At 37.3% G+C, this 19,735-nt stretch overlaps 1 protein-coding gene across 1 annotated transcript in view; it reads right to left on the bottom strand.

The window, feature by feature from the left end:
• Nucleotides 1-6,537: 6,537 nt before the first annotated feature.
• The window catches only part of LOC126235346 (uncharacterized), a 249,772-nt gene continuing 236,574 nt past the window's right edge, over nt 6,538-19,735 (bottom strand). Inside the window, exon 17 of the mRNA XM_049944068.1 lies at nt 6,538-9,405. Within this exon, the coding sequence (XP_049800025.1) occupies nt 7,915-9,405 (1,491 nt within the window). The 3' untranslated portion in view covers nt 6,538-7,914. The remainder of the gene's footprint in view (nt 9,406-19,735) is intronic.

The raw sequence follows: 19,735 nt of genomic DNA, 5'->3' as shown, positions 1-19,735 counted from the left end.
AAAACTGTGCCCTTGAATAGCTATAATACATTTTGCAAAAATTTCAGTTTTCGACTTTGCGCTCATGGGGTCATTCAATTATGTGCCATCACTCTATACTGCCCACAATAAACCGACTGTAACGATTTTACTTTTGTGTGGAGCCACAGTCATATAACTTATGTGTATGTAATGGCTGCTTAGGCACAGCATAGCGAAGTTTAAAACCTGTGATTTGGTTATCTATTTTATTCCACAACTATATCAAGTGTCTTGATAATTGCCAGTAAAATTGGATTGTGTGACCGAAGCTACATGTTTTGATGATGACTTGGGTTCTACTCAAGTCTAATGATTTATAATACTTGTAAAACTTGATAAGGGCCTAAGGCCAAAATCTAGATTGTGAAATAAAACCTGTTGTACAGTCAAATGGCTATTACATCTTTCAGAAAACTGGCTGTAGCTGCTTCTGATAAAAATATATTTTCACTTCAGCTGGACTTGTAGACCACATTTTCATTCAATCAATAAAGTATCCAGAGAAAGCTTTCATCCTTGCAAAATATAAATTATTGGCAAACCTCTGGTTGATGACAATTTTTTAATTAAAACTACTAGCTTGAGTAGAGTGGTTGGTACAGCTACTTTCTTCTGTTTATGCTGTTGAGGTTAAGGTCTCCTCTGGCCAAAGTTGATCATTTATTGATCCTGAGGATAAGTAAGATCTTATTTCTTAATTAAAACAGTTATTTTCTAGCTGTTAAAGCCTCAATTTATATATCTTATTATTAGTTTAAACCCAGGATGAGCCTTCTGTGCCATTGAAACTGTGTCACCATTATATGTAAGACCACCAGACTACACCAAACCACTCTGAGGGACACCACCAATTTAGAGGAGAGCTCTCCGAGTGTTTCACCATTCAAATAAAAGTTCGACATGGTGATGGCCTCTCATGGACACTCTTCATTGCAAGATCATCAGGGAATTGACACACTACCATTAGGAACTTTTATGAAGATTTGATACAAGAAAAATAACCTCAATGTAGCCTGCCTAGCCTCTGCAAATGACCCTGCTTGTCAGCCAACAACAAACAGGAGGCTACTCACAAACTACAGAGTCTTTACAGCATAGCAGCTACAACCAATTTGAGGTGTGTGTGTGTGTAATAAAAACTGAGTTAATGACCAACATAAAGGGAGCCCCATCTGAAATTCCACTAGAAGGCACCACCAATTGCAATGTTCCAAGTGGATTTCAGCAAATGAGAGTGTGAATTTGGAGTAAATATCAGAAGTATGAAGATGATCTACCACTCTCGCAAGAGTGTTTGCATCTCCAAGTACCTTAAACTCAAACATCACCACTCAGTAGGTAGGTCCTCGATAATATATTTGGCTGTGAATGTCTCTAAATGAGCAGGAAACTCGAGCCTGAGGAATGTAAATCCTAAGGAGTATACTAAGGCCAATAAGAGAAGAGGATGCACCTAAGACACAACAGTGCTTTACCATCCCCAAGAAGATATGATGACATCTATGAGGAAAAGGCAACTGGCCTTCTATGGACATTTAACCAACATGAACATTTGCAGACTCACAAACAGGATCTTCAGCATGACAGGGAGACAGAAAGCCTCCAAAAACAAATAAATGACAACACCGAAATCACAGCTGGAGCAACTTGAAATTCCACTACAAACCATACAAGACCAGTCCAAATTCTGGCATATCATTCTATAAGGGGTATACCCAGTGTGGATTTAAAAAAAAAAAAAAAAGGAGCACGTGAAGCAGCAGACTGAAGTGGACAGAGGAGAGGAAGTTTGCTCACAGCAAGAAAATGGAAAGCTTTCTGGGTAAGCGGGAAACAGAAGACCCCGTACCCCATAGTCATAAGTGGGCACAAACACAAAAGGAGGAGGAGGATCGAGTATGTACAGTGTAGTTTTATTAAAAAAAAAATCTGATTTGTGTGTTACAAATTTCAGATAAACAAAGGACTAACGGATGCTGGAGCTCTTCAGGAATTCGGCTCACTTCTTGAAGGAGATGTTGCTAATAGGATATTTTTTCAGATGCAGATGAAGGAGAGGCAGTAATAACTGAGTTAGAAGTTAGTTCCAGACAACTGACATTCCCCAAAGCCTGAATGTTGAGATTAAAAGCCAGACGAAGTTGATGTAGATGACGTTCCTCTTGGTGGTCAGATACAGAACACCATTACAGATGCCAGTTAGGAGTGGTGGTGGTGATGGGAACCAGTGGGCTTAGTTTTGTCATATCCAACAGTTTTCTCCTCCACCACGTTTCAATCAGTTTTGTGATGATGCAATGACAAGAAATTTTTACGAACAAACAAATCTGTAATCAGAAAAATAGCCTGTGCTAGTATTAATGCTAACCAAAATGAAACTGAGCACTTAATACACTTTTACACTGGCACAGTTAAGATGCCAAGTTACAGAATGTTTTGGGCAATGGGTGCTCGTTTTCCTATTGTAGCTGATAATAATCAGCTCAGAACATATGAGGTTCATTCAAATGAAAATTGGTAAGTGCTTCTACCATTGCCTTACACGTAAAGTGGCACCACATAACTGTGGGTATGGTGGTGCCATCTATTGGTAGAGAGACTGACGCGTGCTCTGTTTGATGTTGCACAGCACCAGTGTCTTGTCATGCTGAAGAGAAGGTGGTCACACAAGTTATCATTCACTACCGATGCAGGCGAGTAAGCAGGGACAACACGTGATTCGATTTTTGGTTGCGGAGGGAGTTGGAGGCCGTGAAATTTATCGACAGATGAAAGGCTGTGTATGGTGAGTACAGTCTGAGTCGTTCAAGTGTTGTGGAATGATGCAAACGATTCCTTGAGGAGCATGAGTAACTGGAAGACGATGCTCACCCTGGACAGTCTCATCGTATCATCACACCGGAAATGGTTGTGGAAGTTAATGCTTTAGTCTTGGACAACCGCAGAATCACCGTGGACGAGATCCATCAGCTACTGGGTATTAGTGTGGGCACTACCCACACCATAATGCATCAACACTTGAACGTTTGAAAAATCTGTGCGCGGTGGGTTCCACACTGACTGCCGAACAGCACAATACTCAAATGGCGGTCTTTGAATCATCTGCAACGTTATCATGAGGAGGAATATGGCTTTCTGTCGCTTATTGTCACAGGTGACAAAACATGGTGTCATCATTTTGAACCGGAAAGCAAGCATCAGAGCAATCAGTGGAAACATGCGATTTCACCATCTCCAAAGAAATCAAAGGCTGTGCACACCAGCTCTGGTAAGGTGATGATGTCCTTTTTTTACAACAAGGGCCCACTGCTTGCTGAGTTCCTGGAAGGTGGTACCACCATCAATGCCCAGCATTATCAAGCCACTTTACAGAGCCTTAGATGAGCTATCAAGACGAAATGCCAAGGTATGTTGTCCAATGGCGTTATCCTCCTGCATGATAATGCCTGCCCATACACGGCCAACGTGTTGAAGACAACACTGCAGAGGTTTTGGTGGGAAACGCTGGAACATCCACCATACACTCCCGTGCTTTCACCATGTAACTTTCATGGGTTTGCACTTCTAAAACGAGCTATTCGTAGACACTGATTCACAACAGACAACGAAGTGTATGACTGGGTCCAGGCCTGGATCCAACCTACTAGCTTCTTCAAGGATGAAATTGATCAGCTAGTGTCGCAATGGGATAAATGTGCCAACAGTTTTGGCGACTATTTTTCAGTATGTATACTGTGTATAACTACATCTTTGAGTAAATAAAACCGTTACTGTTACTTTACATGAGTGACCGGGTTTCATTTGAGTCCCCGTTATATTTTCCTGTCAAAATAACTCAATACATACTCAAATACATACACAACACATAAGAAATAAACCTGACAAATGGGGCATAAAAATGTTTGGTGTACCTAGATATTCTAGAGTATTGTACAATTTTATAATTTATGTTGGTAAACAAACCAGATTCCAATTATGTTTTAGGGGATAAGTGATAATTAGGTTATGAAACCACCGGGACATTTGTCAAAGAATCAGAAGTTCAAAGTATTCGGTTAACTTGCTTTCATCTTATAGATTACTAGGATGCCTAAAGCAAATAGATACATTTGCTACAGGGACTACAATCCCTAACAGGTGAGGAAGTTACGGTACAAAACAGATACAAATCAGAACATTGCAGCAATAAAATGATTTCATATAGAATCAGTTCATTAGATTTTTTCATACAGGTGAGTTAAGCCAGTTCATCAATTACAACGATGGTTTGTGATATAGAAAAAGCATTTACAAGTTCCTTGCCCTGCTCTTGTAAAGGAGTGCGATGAATTAGTGGAAGTGGTAAATTTGCACAATATGCTGGTTGAGTTGTATAGCACACATATAAGGGCAGAAAGATATGCCCTAAGAACTGTGTTTCACTTTCTTGATTCATGTAATGTAAATGCATGGCGAATGCACGTTCGGCTATATTTATGTAAGTATTCGGACATGTCCACTCTTTGCATGGTGTTTGGACACTGTACCACTTGTCAGCTGAGTACTGGTTTTAATGCACGACAGTGTTCCTAAAAAATTTACTGCCTCAGTGATGGGTGAATTTGTAGATGAGAACAAAGCCTTTGGTTCCATACACACAATCTCTCCAGAAATTGTAGTCTGTTGGAGTTTCCTTTTTCCTGGAAACGGGTGAGGCTTTCCATGAATAAACAGCACAAAGATTTCAAAATCCTGCACTAGAAGAGCTACCGGGAAGCAATCTGAATAACAAAGGACAATAGCTGCAGCCACCATTCAAACTGGAGGTGATATACTGAATGATTTGCCGCAGAAAAAGTAGAGGATTAAATAGAATATTTCAGAAAACAGACACACAGATGTACTCAATGGATCATTGCATAGCTCAAAACTCAGATTTATGCTAATATTATATACTTTTATGTTCATCACTTGTGGGAAACCTAACAAGAAATTCTTTCCTGGACCTTTTTTATAAATGCTGTAAATGGAGAAAGGAGGACTAGTTCACAAAAAACGAGAGTTATTCACACACCGTTTTAAACTATCTTGGTTTACAGAAGGTTATTTTCATGTAAAAATTGATAACCATGAGACAAGGAAGCTGTTAAGGGTCAGATGCTAAAAAACTCCAAACAGGCATGCAAAGTACCCCAGAGTTGCATTTACACAGTGCTGAATATTTGTGTACATAGCACTGTAAGATGTAGTAAACAATTACTCATATTCCCAGCAAAAGGAATTCTGTACAAAGGCAATGTTGCATATTATTTAAAATAGTAAACAATCCTTTTTCTGATACATATTGCCTCAAGTCTTAGTACTAATTCAACAGAAAGAAAAGTGGAGCTCGGAAAAAAATCTGACACCAACCATCTTCATAAGACACAACAAGCATACAAAAACTTCAGTTGTTCAGTATCAAATGCCAAATGGCATTTAAAAGAACTTAACTGACAAGGTAAGACTGCTGAGTACATGGAGGCAAAGTAGAAAGTAAGGCATGGCAGTCATCATTACTGTTATCAGTGAAAAACAACAAGGATGGATCTGATAATCTTTTACACAAAGTCTTAAAATATAAAGGAAGGGTTAAGCAAAATTTAACAGTGTCTTTTAACCAAGGAACAATCTCCATCAACAACATTTTAAATTATCAAAGAAGTGGAAGGAGTAGGGTAACATTAATATGTTATGTAAGAAGGCTTCACTAGGAATGGTAGGAATAATGGTATAACATAGAGAGAAGCAAATTACTGAAGTGGCATCCAATTTAAAGACTTGAATGAGGCCACTGAGCCACATGGAAAATTATTAACAACAACAACAATACAAACAAAATTAAAAGAGTAGGACAAAACAACTAACTCTACTCCCTTTCATTTATTATGATCTAAATTTCTTTGTTAGTGATAATGTAATTGTCCTTGTAAGCTTCCCACAAATCATCAGCAATTTAAGATATATTGCACCTCTTATTAAAGCAATAAACATTTTTATTTAATGTCCAGGACATTTGAGCTCCAGAGAAATTCTACTTATCTTTGGAATTCTGTTGTTCCCATTACTCACTGTGTCCACTACCATATGTTATTTCAGAATGAGAAGTAGTTGGACTATTTTCATTACCAGTTTTCCAAATATTATTGATGACATTCGTGATTGCTAAACACCTAGGACTATTCTAAATTATGAGTTTTCTAAATCCTGACAATTTGGATATCATTTGACAGAAAGAATACCATACACTAATACTTGGGCAAGTGAATCACTGTTTAATCTACACATTAGGAACTGACTAGATGGCAATGCTTCGTAAATTCATGTACACTGACATTTCACCTACTTATGATGCAAAGTTAATAAAGGATTAATTTATTTTTTACAGATAAACATTACGAGGAAAAGGGAGAATGCTGTGAATAGGAATGGCCTTTTCAACAGTAAATGGAATAGATGACTAAGAAAACAAATGTTGGACATAAAAATATTTTACACAACAACACAAGTATTACACAGGTGATACTTTTCATGTTCAGTACTACTGAAATGAAGTCAGAACAACCACATAAGTTTGAAAGAGATCTTTTAAGTGAGGCTTCTGTACAAGTTCAGTTATGTACAGACATACACATGTACTAATATATGCAGTTCATAAATAACTCTCACACTTTTGTAAATATTTTATACAAATAAAATTGAATTAAATTTTCTGCCATATACAAATAAAACAATTCATTCAGGCAAGGAACTTCACCTGAACACACTAACAGCACTTTTTACCATACATTCTAGAATTCACAATTAACAAATTGCTCACACGTTACATACACTGTTTAGTCCATACAAAACATACTGTACACAGACAACATTAATTTGTTTTAAAAGTCACATGCAAAAATGCATTAATTACATGTTTCAATGAGACACTATGTTCAATTTGGACCTTACAATGAAAAATGAGGTGAAATAAACTATTTCCTTTAAAACAGGAAATGTGTAAAACATTGGTTTATGAATGTTGTGAAAAATGATCACTGGTTTCAAAATAGGCTTTACAATAATTATACAGTGAAATGTTCTTTACAGAACTATAACATGTTAAAGACACTTATTTACACATTCAAACCATATAAAAATATTTGTACAAAGCAATTACTTCAACTTGTGTAAAGGTACCTTTAGACACTCTACTGTACACTGCACACCTACAGAACTTCGAAATGTCACTTAGCAAGCAACAAGAAAGGCTATGGAAATTCTGAAGTGTGCTTCCACAGAACTGTTCAATGTTATGAAAATATTCACTCAAGCAATTTCACAGCACCTAGTCCTTATACAAAACAGGGGACACTTTAGTAAATTTGCTTTCACACTCAGTTTGCTACTTTCCTTTTTAGTCTCTCTCTCCTAAATTCTGCCACATTAATTCATAACACTTCACACATTTAGAAACGTACATAATGAAATGCAAATCTTTATTTCAAGGCTGAAACAAACAAGTTCTGTGTTCTGTACACATCTGAATACCTGGATAAAACATGTGCGCATAAAACAAAAAGTGTCTGTAAAGGTGGGTGGATGAGGGGGTGGGATGTTAGACGAACAGGAGAATTGGAGGGTGCACTGTAGGGTGGCAGCAGCAACAGGCAGGAGAAAGAGTGGGGCAGGAAAAAGAGTGACTACAAATAAATTTCAGTACAAAGATAAGATCTGTCTTCACTTTCCTCCCCAGTTTTACCAAATAAAATATGTATAGTTAATTAACAATGTTACAAAAGTCTTCTACAAAATAAGTTATTTTGGAGGAGTTAACACAGAACATGTTATGTTACAGCAACAATGTCTTTTCTTCTGTATCAACAACCACACTACTCACGAAGAATCACTATTTTCATTGTCTCTGTTCCTTCTACTACTGCTGCGAGATGACCTCTGCGTTACTGTAGTCCTATCATGCATCCTCTCTCGCTCTCTATGCTTATCTCTTGTACGCTCACGATGTTTTTGTTCAAAGTCTTTAATATGCATATCCCATTCTGATCGAATGCTAGCATCGTATCGGGGGGACCGCCTGCTGAAATGTTTTTCACTTGGTGGAGGACCACCCCACCTTCCTCTGCTAGGACCCATGCCCCTTCCCTTCCTCATGAATCCTCTATTACCACGAACAAATCCCCTACCTCTCATACTAAATCTTCCTCTCAAAGGAACTGGTGCTTTATTATCCCATGTATCACGAGAACTTACTACTGGAGATCCCCCCCTACTTCTCTTTGCATCACTTCTAACCACATCGTCATGAAACTTGCGTTTCTTCCTTGATGAGCCTGGTTCTGCAACTTTAATTTCAGTCTTCACATCTGAATAACTAGCTGAAAAAGAAGAAGTGAAACTAGCCTCTTTGCTTCTTGGTAAATTATACGCTGGTGGAGGTTGCGTATAGCGACGAGTAGCTGTATACGGCACAGGAGCAGGAAGAGGTGCTTGATAACTTGTACTGGGTGGAACTGGTGGTGGCATTGGTATATTGTGTGTCGCTGAACCACTTGCTGAAGGAACTGATGGAACAAAAGGTGTCCCATATGATCCATAGTCTTCATCCTCTATGCCTGGAGGTAATGGCTGATGCGCTGGTATCTTGCCAACTGAACTCGATGTGCTGTGTAAACTATCTACGCTGGGTGGCATACTTTGGGGATACACATTATGTTTGTCTGTGTCAAGTGAATCTTTGTGCTCCATTCCCATCATTTCAGCCGCTTTCTTTATGAGATCATCATCAGACAGTTTACTCAATGTACTTCCAGATGACTTAATAGATGTATCACAAGGAACGGAACTTCGTTGACGAGGATCCCTATGAGATCTTGTTTCTATTGTTTGTGCAGCTATACTATGAGGGTGCACAACAGGAGTAGAGAGTGATAACAGGGCAGGTACTACAGATGTTGCCGATTGGCCTAATGGTGGCTCCGTTGGACTTTGAAACTGTTTATTTGCACTATATGAGTGAGGTGAGTTACTCATATCATCATTTAGTCCTGGAATTTCAACATCTTGACCAGTATTTGCATAATTCTGCACAATAGGATCTGTCTTTAAGTCAATTCCCCTTGATCCTGATGCTGTTGGTAGATCTGTTTCACGTTTCTTTATACTGGCTAATATCTCATGCAGGTTCGAAGGTATCGATATATTTGAAGGGAGAGAAGGAAGCATAGATTGTGTTTCTGAAGGTCCAATAAATGGGATTGAAGGTGGGGGTGTGAATGACCTCGAAGGACTGTATGCTTCATTCTCATCATCACCAGATGTAATGCTGCTCACTTTTTCATCACCAATCACAGCATAATTTTTCATTACCTGTAACAAAAATGGTTAAGTATGAATAGAAATGCATTTTACTTGACAATTACACAAATTACTCAATGCGCCAAAGAACTCTGACTGTATTACTCTTGCCTGCATTCAGTATAAGCTAATGAAACTTGAGAACTCTTTCAGTTGACAAGTTACAGTTTTGTATGAGGTATATTTCATAAGTAAGGGTCTTAATTTAGCAAGGAAGAGAATCCATGAATTTCTTGCTCTATCCAGCTGAAGTTAGTCATAGATGATTAGATCCTGCAGAACTAAAGAACTACAGAGATGTTGATTGCTACGGTTCACCTGCTGATTTCGAGACCAGCTGAGGTGCAACAGAATGCTAGTGTGTTTATCAAACCAAGAAAGTACACACACAGCTCCAAGAACAAGCCTGCTGTCATCCTAAACTACATCTTGAACACTCATTGGGCTGTCAGTGCATTTCAAGCTTCACAGAATTTGGGGGTGGGTGGGAGGGAGCGAGAGAGGAAGAGGGAGGGACGGAGGGAGGGAGAGAAAATTATGACTCATCAGACCAGGAGGCTACTGTCCAGTTTCTGTGTTTGGCCCACTGAGGACCTGTCACTGTGTGTGCTGCTGTGGGCAATGACCTAATATGAGGTGCCAGACTTCAAATGTGCAAAGTATGCAATTCACTTTGCAATGTTCTCTCAATGTCACTTGTAGACTGCATGATAGGATCCTATGTTCACTTATGATAGCAATTACTGTTGGGTTGTCACAGACAAGAATAACACAATATCTGGTACCTGTTGGCTGGGATCTTTTTACAATCACTGTTCATACACTGTGTTACATGGCAGCGAGTGGTACACCATTCTTTGTAAACGCAGCTGAAAAATGAATGATTTGACAACAGCAATCATAAACTCCTTGTAATCTTTGAACTACTTTCCACCTATCAATTGTTTCTACAGTAAGAAAAGGTAATAGTCACTGGGTGTGAGACTGAGACAGCAGGATAGATGGCCAAAAGCTTCCCAAACGAAATAGAAAACTTTATTCTTGGCACGGGTAATGGTTTATTGGGTTCTCCACTCAGCTCTGTATCATGCTTATTTGTATGGCCACTTTCAAAGTCTCAACAACATTATCTTTTCCTCCACTCATTACTGTACACCTATAAACTAAGCATGCCTGCGTTTCTGAAAAGTTACATATTCTTATTCACATGAAAATTGAATTTGACACGAAATTTTTCAATTGGCGCGGGGGAGGGCAAAGATTTTTTGAAGCCATTGTTTGCTTCCACCCACAGCCTAATTACTGAACCAAAACAATGATATCTGTGGCTTCATAATCAATCAACAGATGATGCTGCATTCATACAACTTTTGATGAGTTGCCAACATCTCAATACAAGCAAGTGGCCCTTACTTTTCAAACATATCTCATACAAGACCTGAAATAAATCTGATGTTTTCCCCTAAAATAAAAAAAGCACACAAAAACTTAAAAAGGGCACACACTCCACAAATAAAGAGTCTTAATTGGTAACACACACAATGTTGTATAGTAACATACTACCATCAAAAGAAAATGATCAATTTCTATTAAACAGACTCACTACAAAATACTGAGAGCAGAGAACTCACAACATAAAAATGAAGGAAATAAGTCCTAAATCTAATTAATGATGCTTATCTGTGATTAACTAGTATGAAATTTCACACTATTTGTGTCAAATGTTATGTAACTGAAACACGATTATTATTACACGGATAGATAAAATAGAAAATACAGACAGATTCTACTTACTGCTGACAAGAAAGTCTACTAAAACAAAATTTACAAGAATTTTAATGGAAGTTTTGATTCAAAAAATCAAGTGCCTTTTGGTTTAACTGTTCGTTTGAGTATAAACAAAATAGTCACTGCAGCAGCAAAGAGCTATATTGTATGTAAAAATGTGTTAGTATCTATTGTAGCTCTACAGACAGCTGCACAAATGAGGAGTTCAGCTACCCCCCAAGGTTGAAATTACACAGACTGCAAAAAATCCTAAACTGAGTATTATGTGATAAGGAACAAATTATTGGAAATTAACATTCAGGTATGACGTATGGAACTTAAGACCTGACAGCAACAACTTAAGCTCACAAAAACAGTTTACAATGGCAACTGTAACTCTCAATGCATGCATTACAATGAAGCAACAATTTCTTCTCTAGGTCACTGGGAGGTGGAATTGTTATTCCACTACTTCTTTCCACAATGTGTCCTTCAAAAGTTTACATTTCGCGGTCAAGTTGATATGTTATAATTGATGACTCCCCACACAATCAAGCATCATCTCCTCAAATTATGTCACGCAAACAAATCTTCGTTAAGAATTTTGACAATGCAGTCTATACTAAGTTTCTGTCCATAACAATACACCTCTTTCTATTAAAACGATGCCTCGTCCACGCACCATCCTATACAATAAATTACATCTGCAAATTTATGCAACAACTACCAGTAATGTATAATTTTGAACCTGCATTATTGAGAGCATGCTGGAGTCAATGTCTATATTGCTGCTTGTGGAGGCAACATTGTGTGCCAATACGGCTGTTTCAGCATGGGCTCACACCTGCTACCTCAGATGTGCCAATGCTATTGATCTGTAAATGTAACCATTTCATGTACTGAACATTAACAATAAATTTTGAACGCATTAAGAAACTCTAAAAAGATGGAAGACGTTCTGATTTTTGTCCAAGAGTGTATACAAGGAGTCGCCTAATATGTAAAATCTTGATTAATTTTACTGATTCAGAAACCCCTTTTCACATCTAATTATGTGCACGTCGGCATGTGTGTATTTCACAGTAAATACAAAACTATAATGTAACAAGAATAAGATTACGAATGGCAAGAAAGAAATTGGTTGCATTATCTGGCACAAATTTGCTGGTTTGGTAAACATAAGTTGTCAGTAATTTCGAGAATTAAGAAGAGAGAGAGAGAGAGAGAGAGATTGGGGAATAAGAAAGACAGGTGATTAAATAGTAATCAACACTCCAAAAGTGAATTAAAAGTGAGTTTATTTGACCTGTACATGGAATGAACAAGACTGCAAAGGAGTAGCAAGAGTGGAACCACACATTTGGAAAAAATAATGATTTTATGTCAACACTTCTCACGGGTGTTTGGGTGCTAATAACAGATTCAAAATACAAATTGAAAAGTATTTTAACTAAATAATACTAGGAATATAAAACATAAACCAATGAAACAAAAACCAATGGCCCTACATGCAAAATTTTTACAGATGGGTTAACCAGTGCTCAATGCGGACATAACGTGAAAGATAAATTCATTTAGATATTTGGGTTATAATGAATCTAATAGGTTTAGCTCTAGAAATAGAACAGAGTGAATGGATGTGTTAATAGGCTCATTGGGAAACACACAAAGAAATTTTTTAAAATGCTTTGGAATCCACATCATTATCATCTAGACAAGAGTGTGGGAGTTGAAAGACGATAAATACAAAGAGGAATTTCAGAAAACAGTAAAGATCAATGTACAAAAGTTCAAAACATGACAGCAGAAAGTGTGCTGAAGAGCTAGTGATACAAAGAGGTGAAAAGAAACAGCCTCATAGACTCATACAGGAGGGAGAAAATTTCAAAGAAAAACAAAGAATTCTATCCATTGTTTCAGAAGAGAAACAGACATAGCAAAAAAAGAATATGCTAAGAAGGAGATGGCTACGTGAGAGGTAGCAGAAGAAGAAACAGGTGGAAGAGTATAGACAAAAATGATGGAAGAGGACAGTGAGTGAAATAAGATACTGGAGTGGTTAAGGATAAATAAAGAAGGAATTGAGGTGATACCTCATGCTGCCAAGGTATTCAAGAAGATTTTGGAAAAGCGTTTGTGGAGGGTAGTAGGCAGGAGGACTGAGAAAGGAACAATATGGGTTTAGACCAGGAAGGACAACAGTTGATCTAATTTTTGGTGTAATGCAGCTTCAAAGAGACACTGCAAAAGTGGTATACATTTAGTAATGGCATTCCTGTGCACTGAGAAGGCGTATGATAGTGTGAAAAGCAGAACGATCTGGGAAACCCTTCAGAAAGGGGGAATTGGAAAGCTGACTATTAGAAGAATACAGGCTATGTATAACGAAAGTGAGAATTGTGTAAAATGAGGAGGAGACAAGGCAGACTGGTTTGAACAGAAAAGTGGGCTAGAGCAAAGAAGTGCATCACAATCTGTATGTCTGATCACTGTTATAGAGGAGACAATTTATGAAATGGCGGCACAAATCAGAGATGGCGGTATGATTTCAGTGGTATTAAAGATGACTTAATGGTGTCAGGAAACTGAGGAGGAGAGGTATAGTAGTACCCCTTTTTAGCAAATCTCTGCAGACCTAAATACTTTTTTCTTACACAGGGTTTTTGCCTAGTAAGGAACGTCCCAGAATCATAATACAAATACATTTAGGTGATGTAAGATCTCTTTTTAATTCCAAACTTATCAATAATTTGCTACAAATTTAAACACACACACACACATTACATTTTTTGCAGAACACACTTTTCATTTTCTTAAAAATCAAGAAGAGATGTTTATTTCGTCCTTCCAGCATGTTTTAGTGACAGAAGTTGTCACTCCAGATGGTTAACTTTTGCGAAAACTGACTCTGTGACATTAAAAAAGGAAATGTAGTTCCTGATGGTATCAATTCAGAGCACAGCAGCTACAAAACTTGGTGCAATGGCCTCCTCCTGCTTTTTCTACTTACTATTACCATCATCAGGATCACCACCACCACCTCCTACCTCAGTGTGTTCCTGCACTAGCATTTCACACTTCTACTTAAATTCAACTTGAGTGTGGAAGTCAGAAAGTTTTCATAACAAGAAACAATGAACTGGAATGTCACATCTTCAAGAATATCTGTGAATGCACACCATTCTTCTTCTTCTTCTTCTTCTGGTACAATTGTCTTCAACAGCAACTGATGTACAACAAACAGCATATGCAAAACGATTTAACACAGTTTGTTGTATTATATAATTACAGGCCACAACAAACATATGCATAGCCTGCAGAATGTTGAAACATAACTTCCTTCCTCTCCAGGAATGCAATTTATTTCTGGATACTGTTAATTTGTATCTGCCTTTAGCATAGTGTATTATGCCCAGGTTCAAAGGCGGCAGGTGACTTGCAGTTTGGTGGAAAGAACAAGACACTTACAGCCCTGGTATATCACATTTCCCTGGGGTATACAGGGCATCAATCAACAATAAGCACTATTTTTCTACCTGCTGCACTCATCGTCACATCTAAACACTAAGAAGTCTTGTAAAGATTCCTAATGTCATTCAAGCATTGCTTTCTACTCTTAAGTATAAGGTAGTGTTTTATGTTTAAAAAAACCTGCAAGTTTAAATTTCCCTATTATCAGTGAAGGCAACTTCTCACTTTCATCACTATTTACAAACACTAGTGCAGCGATTCTTCCTTTACTTTTTTAATATCTATACCTCATTTCTTTCTTTACAGAATACATTTTCTCAGGCAGTTAATTGTAAAAGAGGCCAATTTCATTTGCACTAAAAATGTGTCTAAGTCCACAGCTTCAATCTCCCCACTTACACTCTGAAATGAGAGATTACCATATTTTTTACAACAATCTAACCAGTTGTTCAGCATACTAAAATTTTCAACAGCACTCTTCAAGGCAATTTTTAAATGATGGCATAAATGGCTGGTCATCTGGGCGCAAAATTTTTCTAAATGGTTGGTCCTCAGTATTAAGTTTTGAATGAGAGTCAAACATTTCGTGATTTAAGAAATTTGTCACACATTCTCACACGTGACGTAATTCATCTCATGTAAAAGGATATTTGCTTTGAAAGTAATGCTTTTCAAACGACCACTTGCAATATTTTCCCATGACCTATTAGAAATGTAAACAATTGTAACGTCATGCTCATCGAGGGCAGTCAGTTGTTACAAAGTATTGAACAGTCTCCATCCCAAAGCCTATCAGCTGATGCTTGTGTGTGCACTGGGATTTGTTCTTGTAATGTGCCTTTTCTTTGCACCTGAAGTTTTCTTTTGATGTTATTCTCTTGTTTATGTTTTATTGCTGCAGCATTATTCTGCAGTAATGTACTGAGTTAAAATTCTTTGTTAGAGTATCAGTTCTTAACAGTCAAAATTACAAAAATTAAATTGAAAACTAAAACAATGAAAAAAATCACAGACTTCTAAATTTCTCAGATTTCTCGGAATGTATAAATCCTGTAAACTGCTTCCCTGGTGCTTGAGAATACTGCACAATGAAGACGGTGCCAAATTATTCTTTACCGTATCAGAGTTTTATGATGCAATTGTCTTCCGAGATCAAAGATGATGGTCAGCTTTTGCTAAATCTCGAGTTTTCTACATTTACGGGCCATAAATCCACCAAAGTAAAACCGATAAATTCAACAATAACAAAGACAACACTTCATGCCTTATGCTTCATAATTTAGTGTTTGTGCTGACAGATCATTTGACCTGATAGGCAAAATAGAAATCTGTTTCTGATCTGTTCAATTCTTCTGCTGGCATTGAGCAAAAGAATTGATTGCCATATACTGCCATCACACAACAAAAAATCTGTGCAAGAAACTGAAAGGAATCTGTAATTCACTTGGACATGTTACGAGTTATGTAAGAATTGAATTTTAGAATGTTTCATGCTTATTCCTAAAAAGTGGAATTTTTCTTAAAGTGTGATTCATTAAAAGTGATGAGGAACAACATTGGTCTTATGGAAGTTTTGTTGGAACCTACCGAAGTATTTGTTCAAAGGAGGATATCCATAAAAGTGGGTTTGCTAATTTCGGGTTTTCCTGTAAAAGAAAGGCTAGATATATTGGAGGAAACGGTATGAGACATTATGAATTGAAATTTAATGCAAAGAAGTATAAATAATGGTGACAATAAGGAATAAGAGGAGAGTAGCAATGGATGCAAGTATTAGAGGGCAAGTACTGAAGGAAGTGCAAAGTTTCAAGTACCTGGGGAACATAACAGAAGGCAGCAGAAGGAATGATAAGGAGATTAATAAAGTGAAATGCAAGCAGATGGTTTCCTGCAGAATGCAAGGAGCCAGGCCTGAAGCAAGGATGAATTGCCAAAATGCAAACAGGTGTTACACTGAGCATATTATGCCCCAATACTCATGTATGCATTAGAAATGTGGGCAATGAAGAAAAGGCATGCGAGCAAGATACAGACTTGCAAGATGAAATTTCAGAGAAGCAGAATAACACTTACAAGAATGGATAGAGAAAGAAATGAGATGGAGAGAGAAATATTAACTCATGCAATAGATCATAGGAAAGAGAAACTTACAGTGGTACGGGTGTGTTACACGAAACAATGGTATGCGCATGTAAAACAATGGGAGTTGACAGACATGCTCATGAAATGTCAACATGATGCAAAGGACCTAAAGGAAGACCAAGAGACATGTGGATCATTGGAGCAAAAGAATGTGTGATGAGGAGAAGGTACGAGATAAATAGCGTAGAGAATAGCATGGTGAAAGTCAGTACCGCCATTAGGCTGTTGTTTATTTGCAGTGTTACATTTACACTTAATCATGATTTCGGCTTCAAAGTGACATTATCAAGTATTTTAAGTGTTATACAGTGCCTAAGATGGCATACTCTTGTATTTAAAATACACTATTAGACACATTGTCAAAGGGTCGATGTTTCTGGTAAAGCCTGCTGCTTTATTTCAGTGATGAAACAAAGCAATGGCTTTGCCAGAAATATTGACCCTTAGACAATGTAACACTGCAAATAAACAAGTCTAATGGCGGTACTGACTTTAAAGAAATGGAGAGGACTATATTCTAAAAAGACCACACCAGGGACTGGAAGTTGAAGAAGAAGAAGAAGATCATCATCATCATCTCTAAAACTGCATTGTTCAAAAGAAGTGAGACATGGATACTAAAGCAACGAGATAAGAGCATGATAGAAAGATCTGAAATGAGATTTTCACAGTTTACCAACAGAGTGACTTTGTAAGATAAAATTAGGAGTAGTGATATCTGCAAGTAATTAAATTTTTATAAAATTATCAATGATGTTCAAAACTACCAAAAGTAACGGTTCTTCCACTAGCAAGAGATGAGACAAGACTGTCATCTCCTGTACCAATAATTTTTATCTATACCCAAAGAAGGATGACACACAGAGCAATCATACGATGGAGTCAACAGTTTCATTAATTTCCGAATGGGAAGGAGTAGGAGGAAGAAGGCGAAAGAAGAATAAAAATGAAGAGAAAGAAGTTTATTCAAACATTAAACAAACTTGTTTTCAAAATATTAATCGATATACCACCAATACAGAAATGTGAAGAAAAGTCGTCGACAATAATTATCCTGAGAAAAGTCATTGTGGAAAACATGGGCAATGACAATCTGAATAATAACAAAGAAGGATAACAGAAGGATGATACTCCTGATCCCAATAAACATTTATCCTTTGAAAGCGTACGGCCGCCTTCCTTTTCCATCCTTCCCTAATCCGATGGGACCGATAACCTTGCAGTTTAGTCGCCTCCCCTGAATTAACAAACCGTGGATCCATTACTAGCAGTGTGTTAAGAAGTGAGCAAGGCCACATTCAATCAGCTGGTAAATCTCAAGTGAACTGCTTCAGGATTACCTATGTCCAGGCACAGATCCTCCCCCCTTCAGTAAAAAAGTCACAAGGAAAATCACCTATGCATATATAAAAATAATGAAACATTTCTTTCAGCAATCTAAGAAATAAATTCTCCATAATGGTACACAAACTGAGGACAACCAAGTCATCATGCAGCATCTTGAGATAAAGAAATACTGTTTGCTTACATGCATCAGCTTAAACAAAAATTTGTACTTTGTCAAACTGAGTTCGAGGGCAGAAATATCATATTTACCCGAATCTAAGCCACTCCAGAGACTCAACTTTTACTTTCTTTTTTTGTATTTTTTACTAGTGCAGAAGTTTTAACACCAGTAGTATTCATGTTTGCACTTTCATAGCACCCCTGTTTAGCACTACTGATATTCGATGGCAAAAGTTAGTTGTGGCAGCTCCTAGTGCTATTTTTCATAGTTTCATATTTGCTTTGCACTCAATTCTAAGCCACAGACAGTTCTATGAATTCCAAAAACCGGAAAAAAAGTGTGGCTTATATTTGTGTATATACAGTATTCGTACTGATCATACATTAAATTTTATTCTACACCACCGATTTGTAACTAATGATTCATAAACACACAGATTACATAGATGTTAACTTTACTGAGCGGGAATAGCAACAGTGTGTTTAAGGTGCAACGTTCAACTACTGAAGCAATTCTGAATTACTCTGCCCCCTATTCTTCAGGTGAGTTTTTATTTCAAAGTAAATATAGGAATCTGACAAAATTTTAGAGGTTAGAACCTTCAAGTTCAACAGCAAATTTACGAAAAAAAATTATTAAAATTTTCACAAACACTCTTATCCGATGAATATAACTACCAACTGGAAAGTGTACCTTTTATTTTTGGTGAAATTCACATGTGTTTTTGGCAAAATTTGAATCTATTGTTCTGTTTATAAATGACTAGACACACATATTTAAAAGGTGGTTGTAATACATAAATGAAACCAACTTAGTGGTTTAAAAGTGACAGTCAAAAAATTATGGATTGAAGAACTTTTTTATTGGAACGTTTGCTTTTCAACAGATTCCCCAATTCCCCCTCCTCCAAAATGGCCTTCGTTTTCTTCTTTCATTTATTTACACATCAAGTTCTGTAGGACCAAACTGAGGAGTAAATCTCCAAGGTCATGGAACATGTCAGTACATGAAATTACAACGTAAAAGTAATAACAGATAAAAGTAAAATGTTTATGAACCCAAATAAAGTCAAGCCACAAGTTTACGTAAATGCACTCAACAACACAACAAGAATCAGCTTAATTTTTCAAGAAACTCCTCGACAGAATGGAAGGAGTGACCCATGAGGAAACACTTCAGTTTAGATTTGAAAGCACATGGATTACTGCTAAGATTTTTGAATTCTTTTGGTAGCTTACTGAAAATGTATGCAGCAGTGTACTGCACACCTTTCTGCACAAAAGTTATGAAGTCCGATCCAATTGCAGGTTTGATTTCTGCCGAGTATTAACCGAGTGAAAGCTGCTTATTCTTGCGAATAAGCTGATACTGTTAACAAGAAATGACAGTAAAGAATATATATGTATTGAGAGGTCCATGTCGAAATACCCTGACTAGTGAACAGGGGTCGACAAA

The sequence above is a fragment of the Schistocerca nitens genome, chromosome 2, assembly GCF_023898315.1.
Source record: "Schistocerca nitens isolate TAMUIC-IGC-003100 chromosome 2, iqSchNite1.1, whole genome shotgun sequence".
NCBI classification, from domain to species: Eukaryota; Metazoa; Arthropoda; class Insecta; order Orthoptera; family Acrididae; genus Schistocerca; species Schistocerca nitens.
This window is presented reverse-complemented; position numbering and strand designations above follow the sequence as displayed.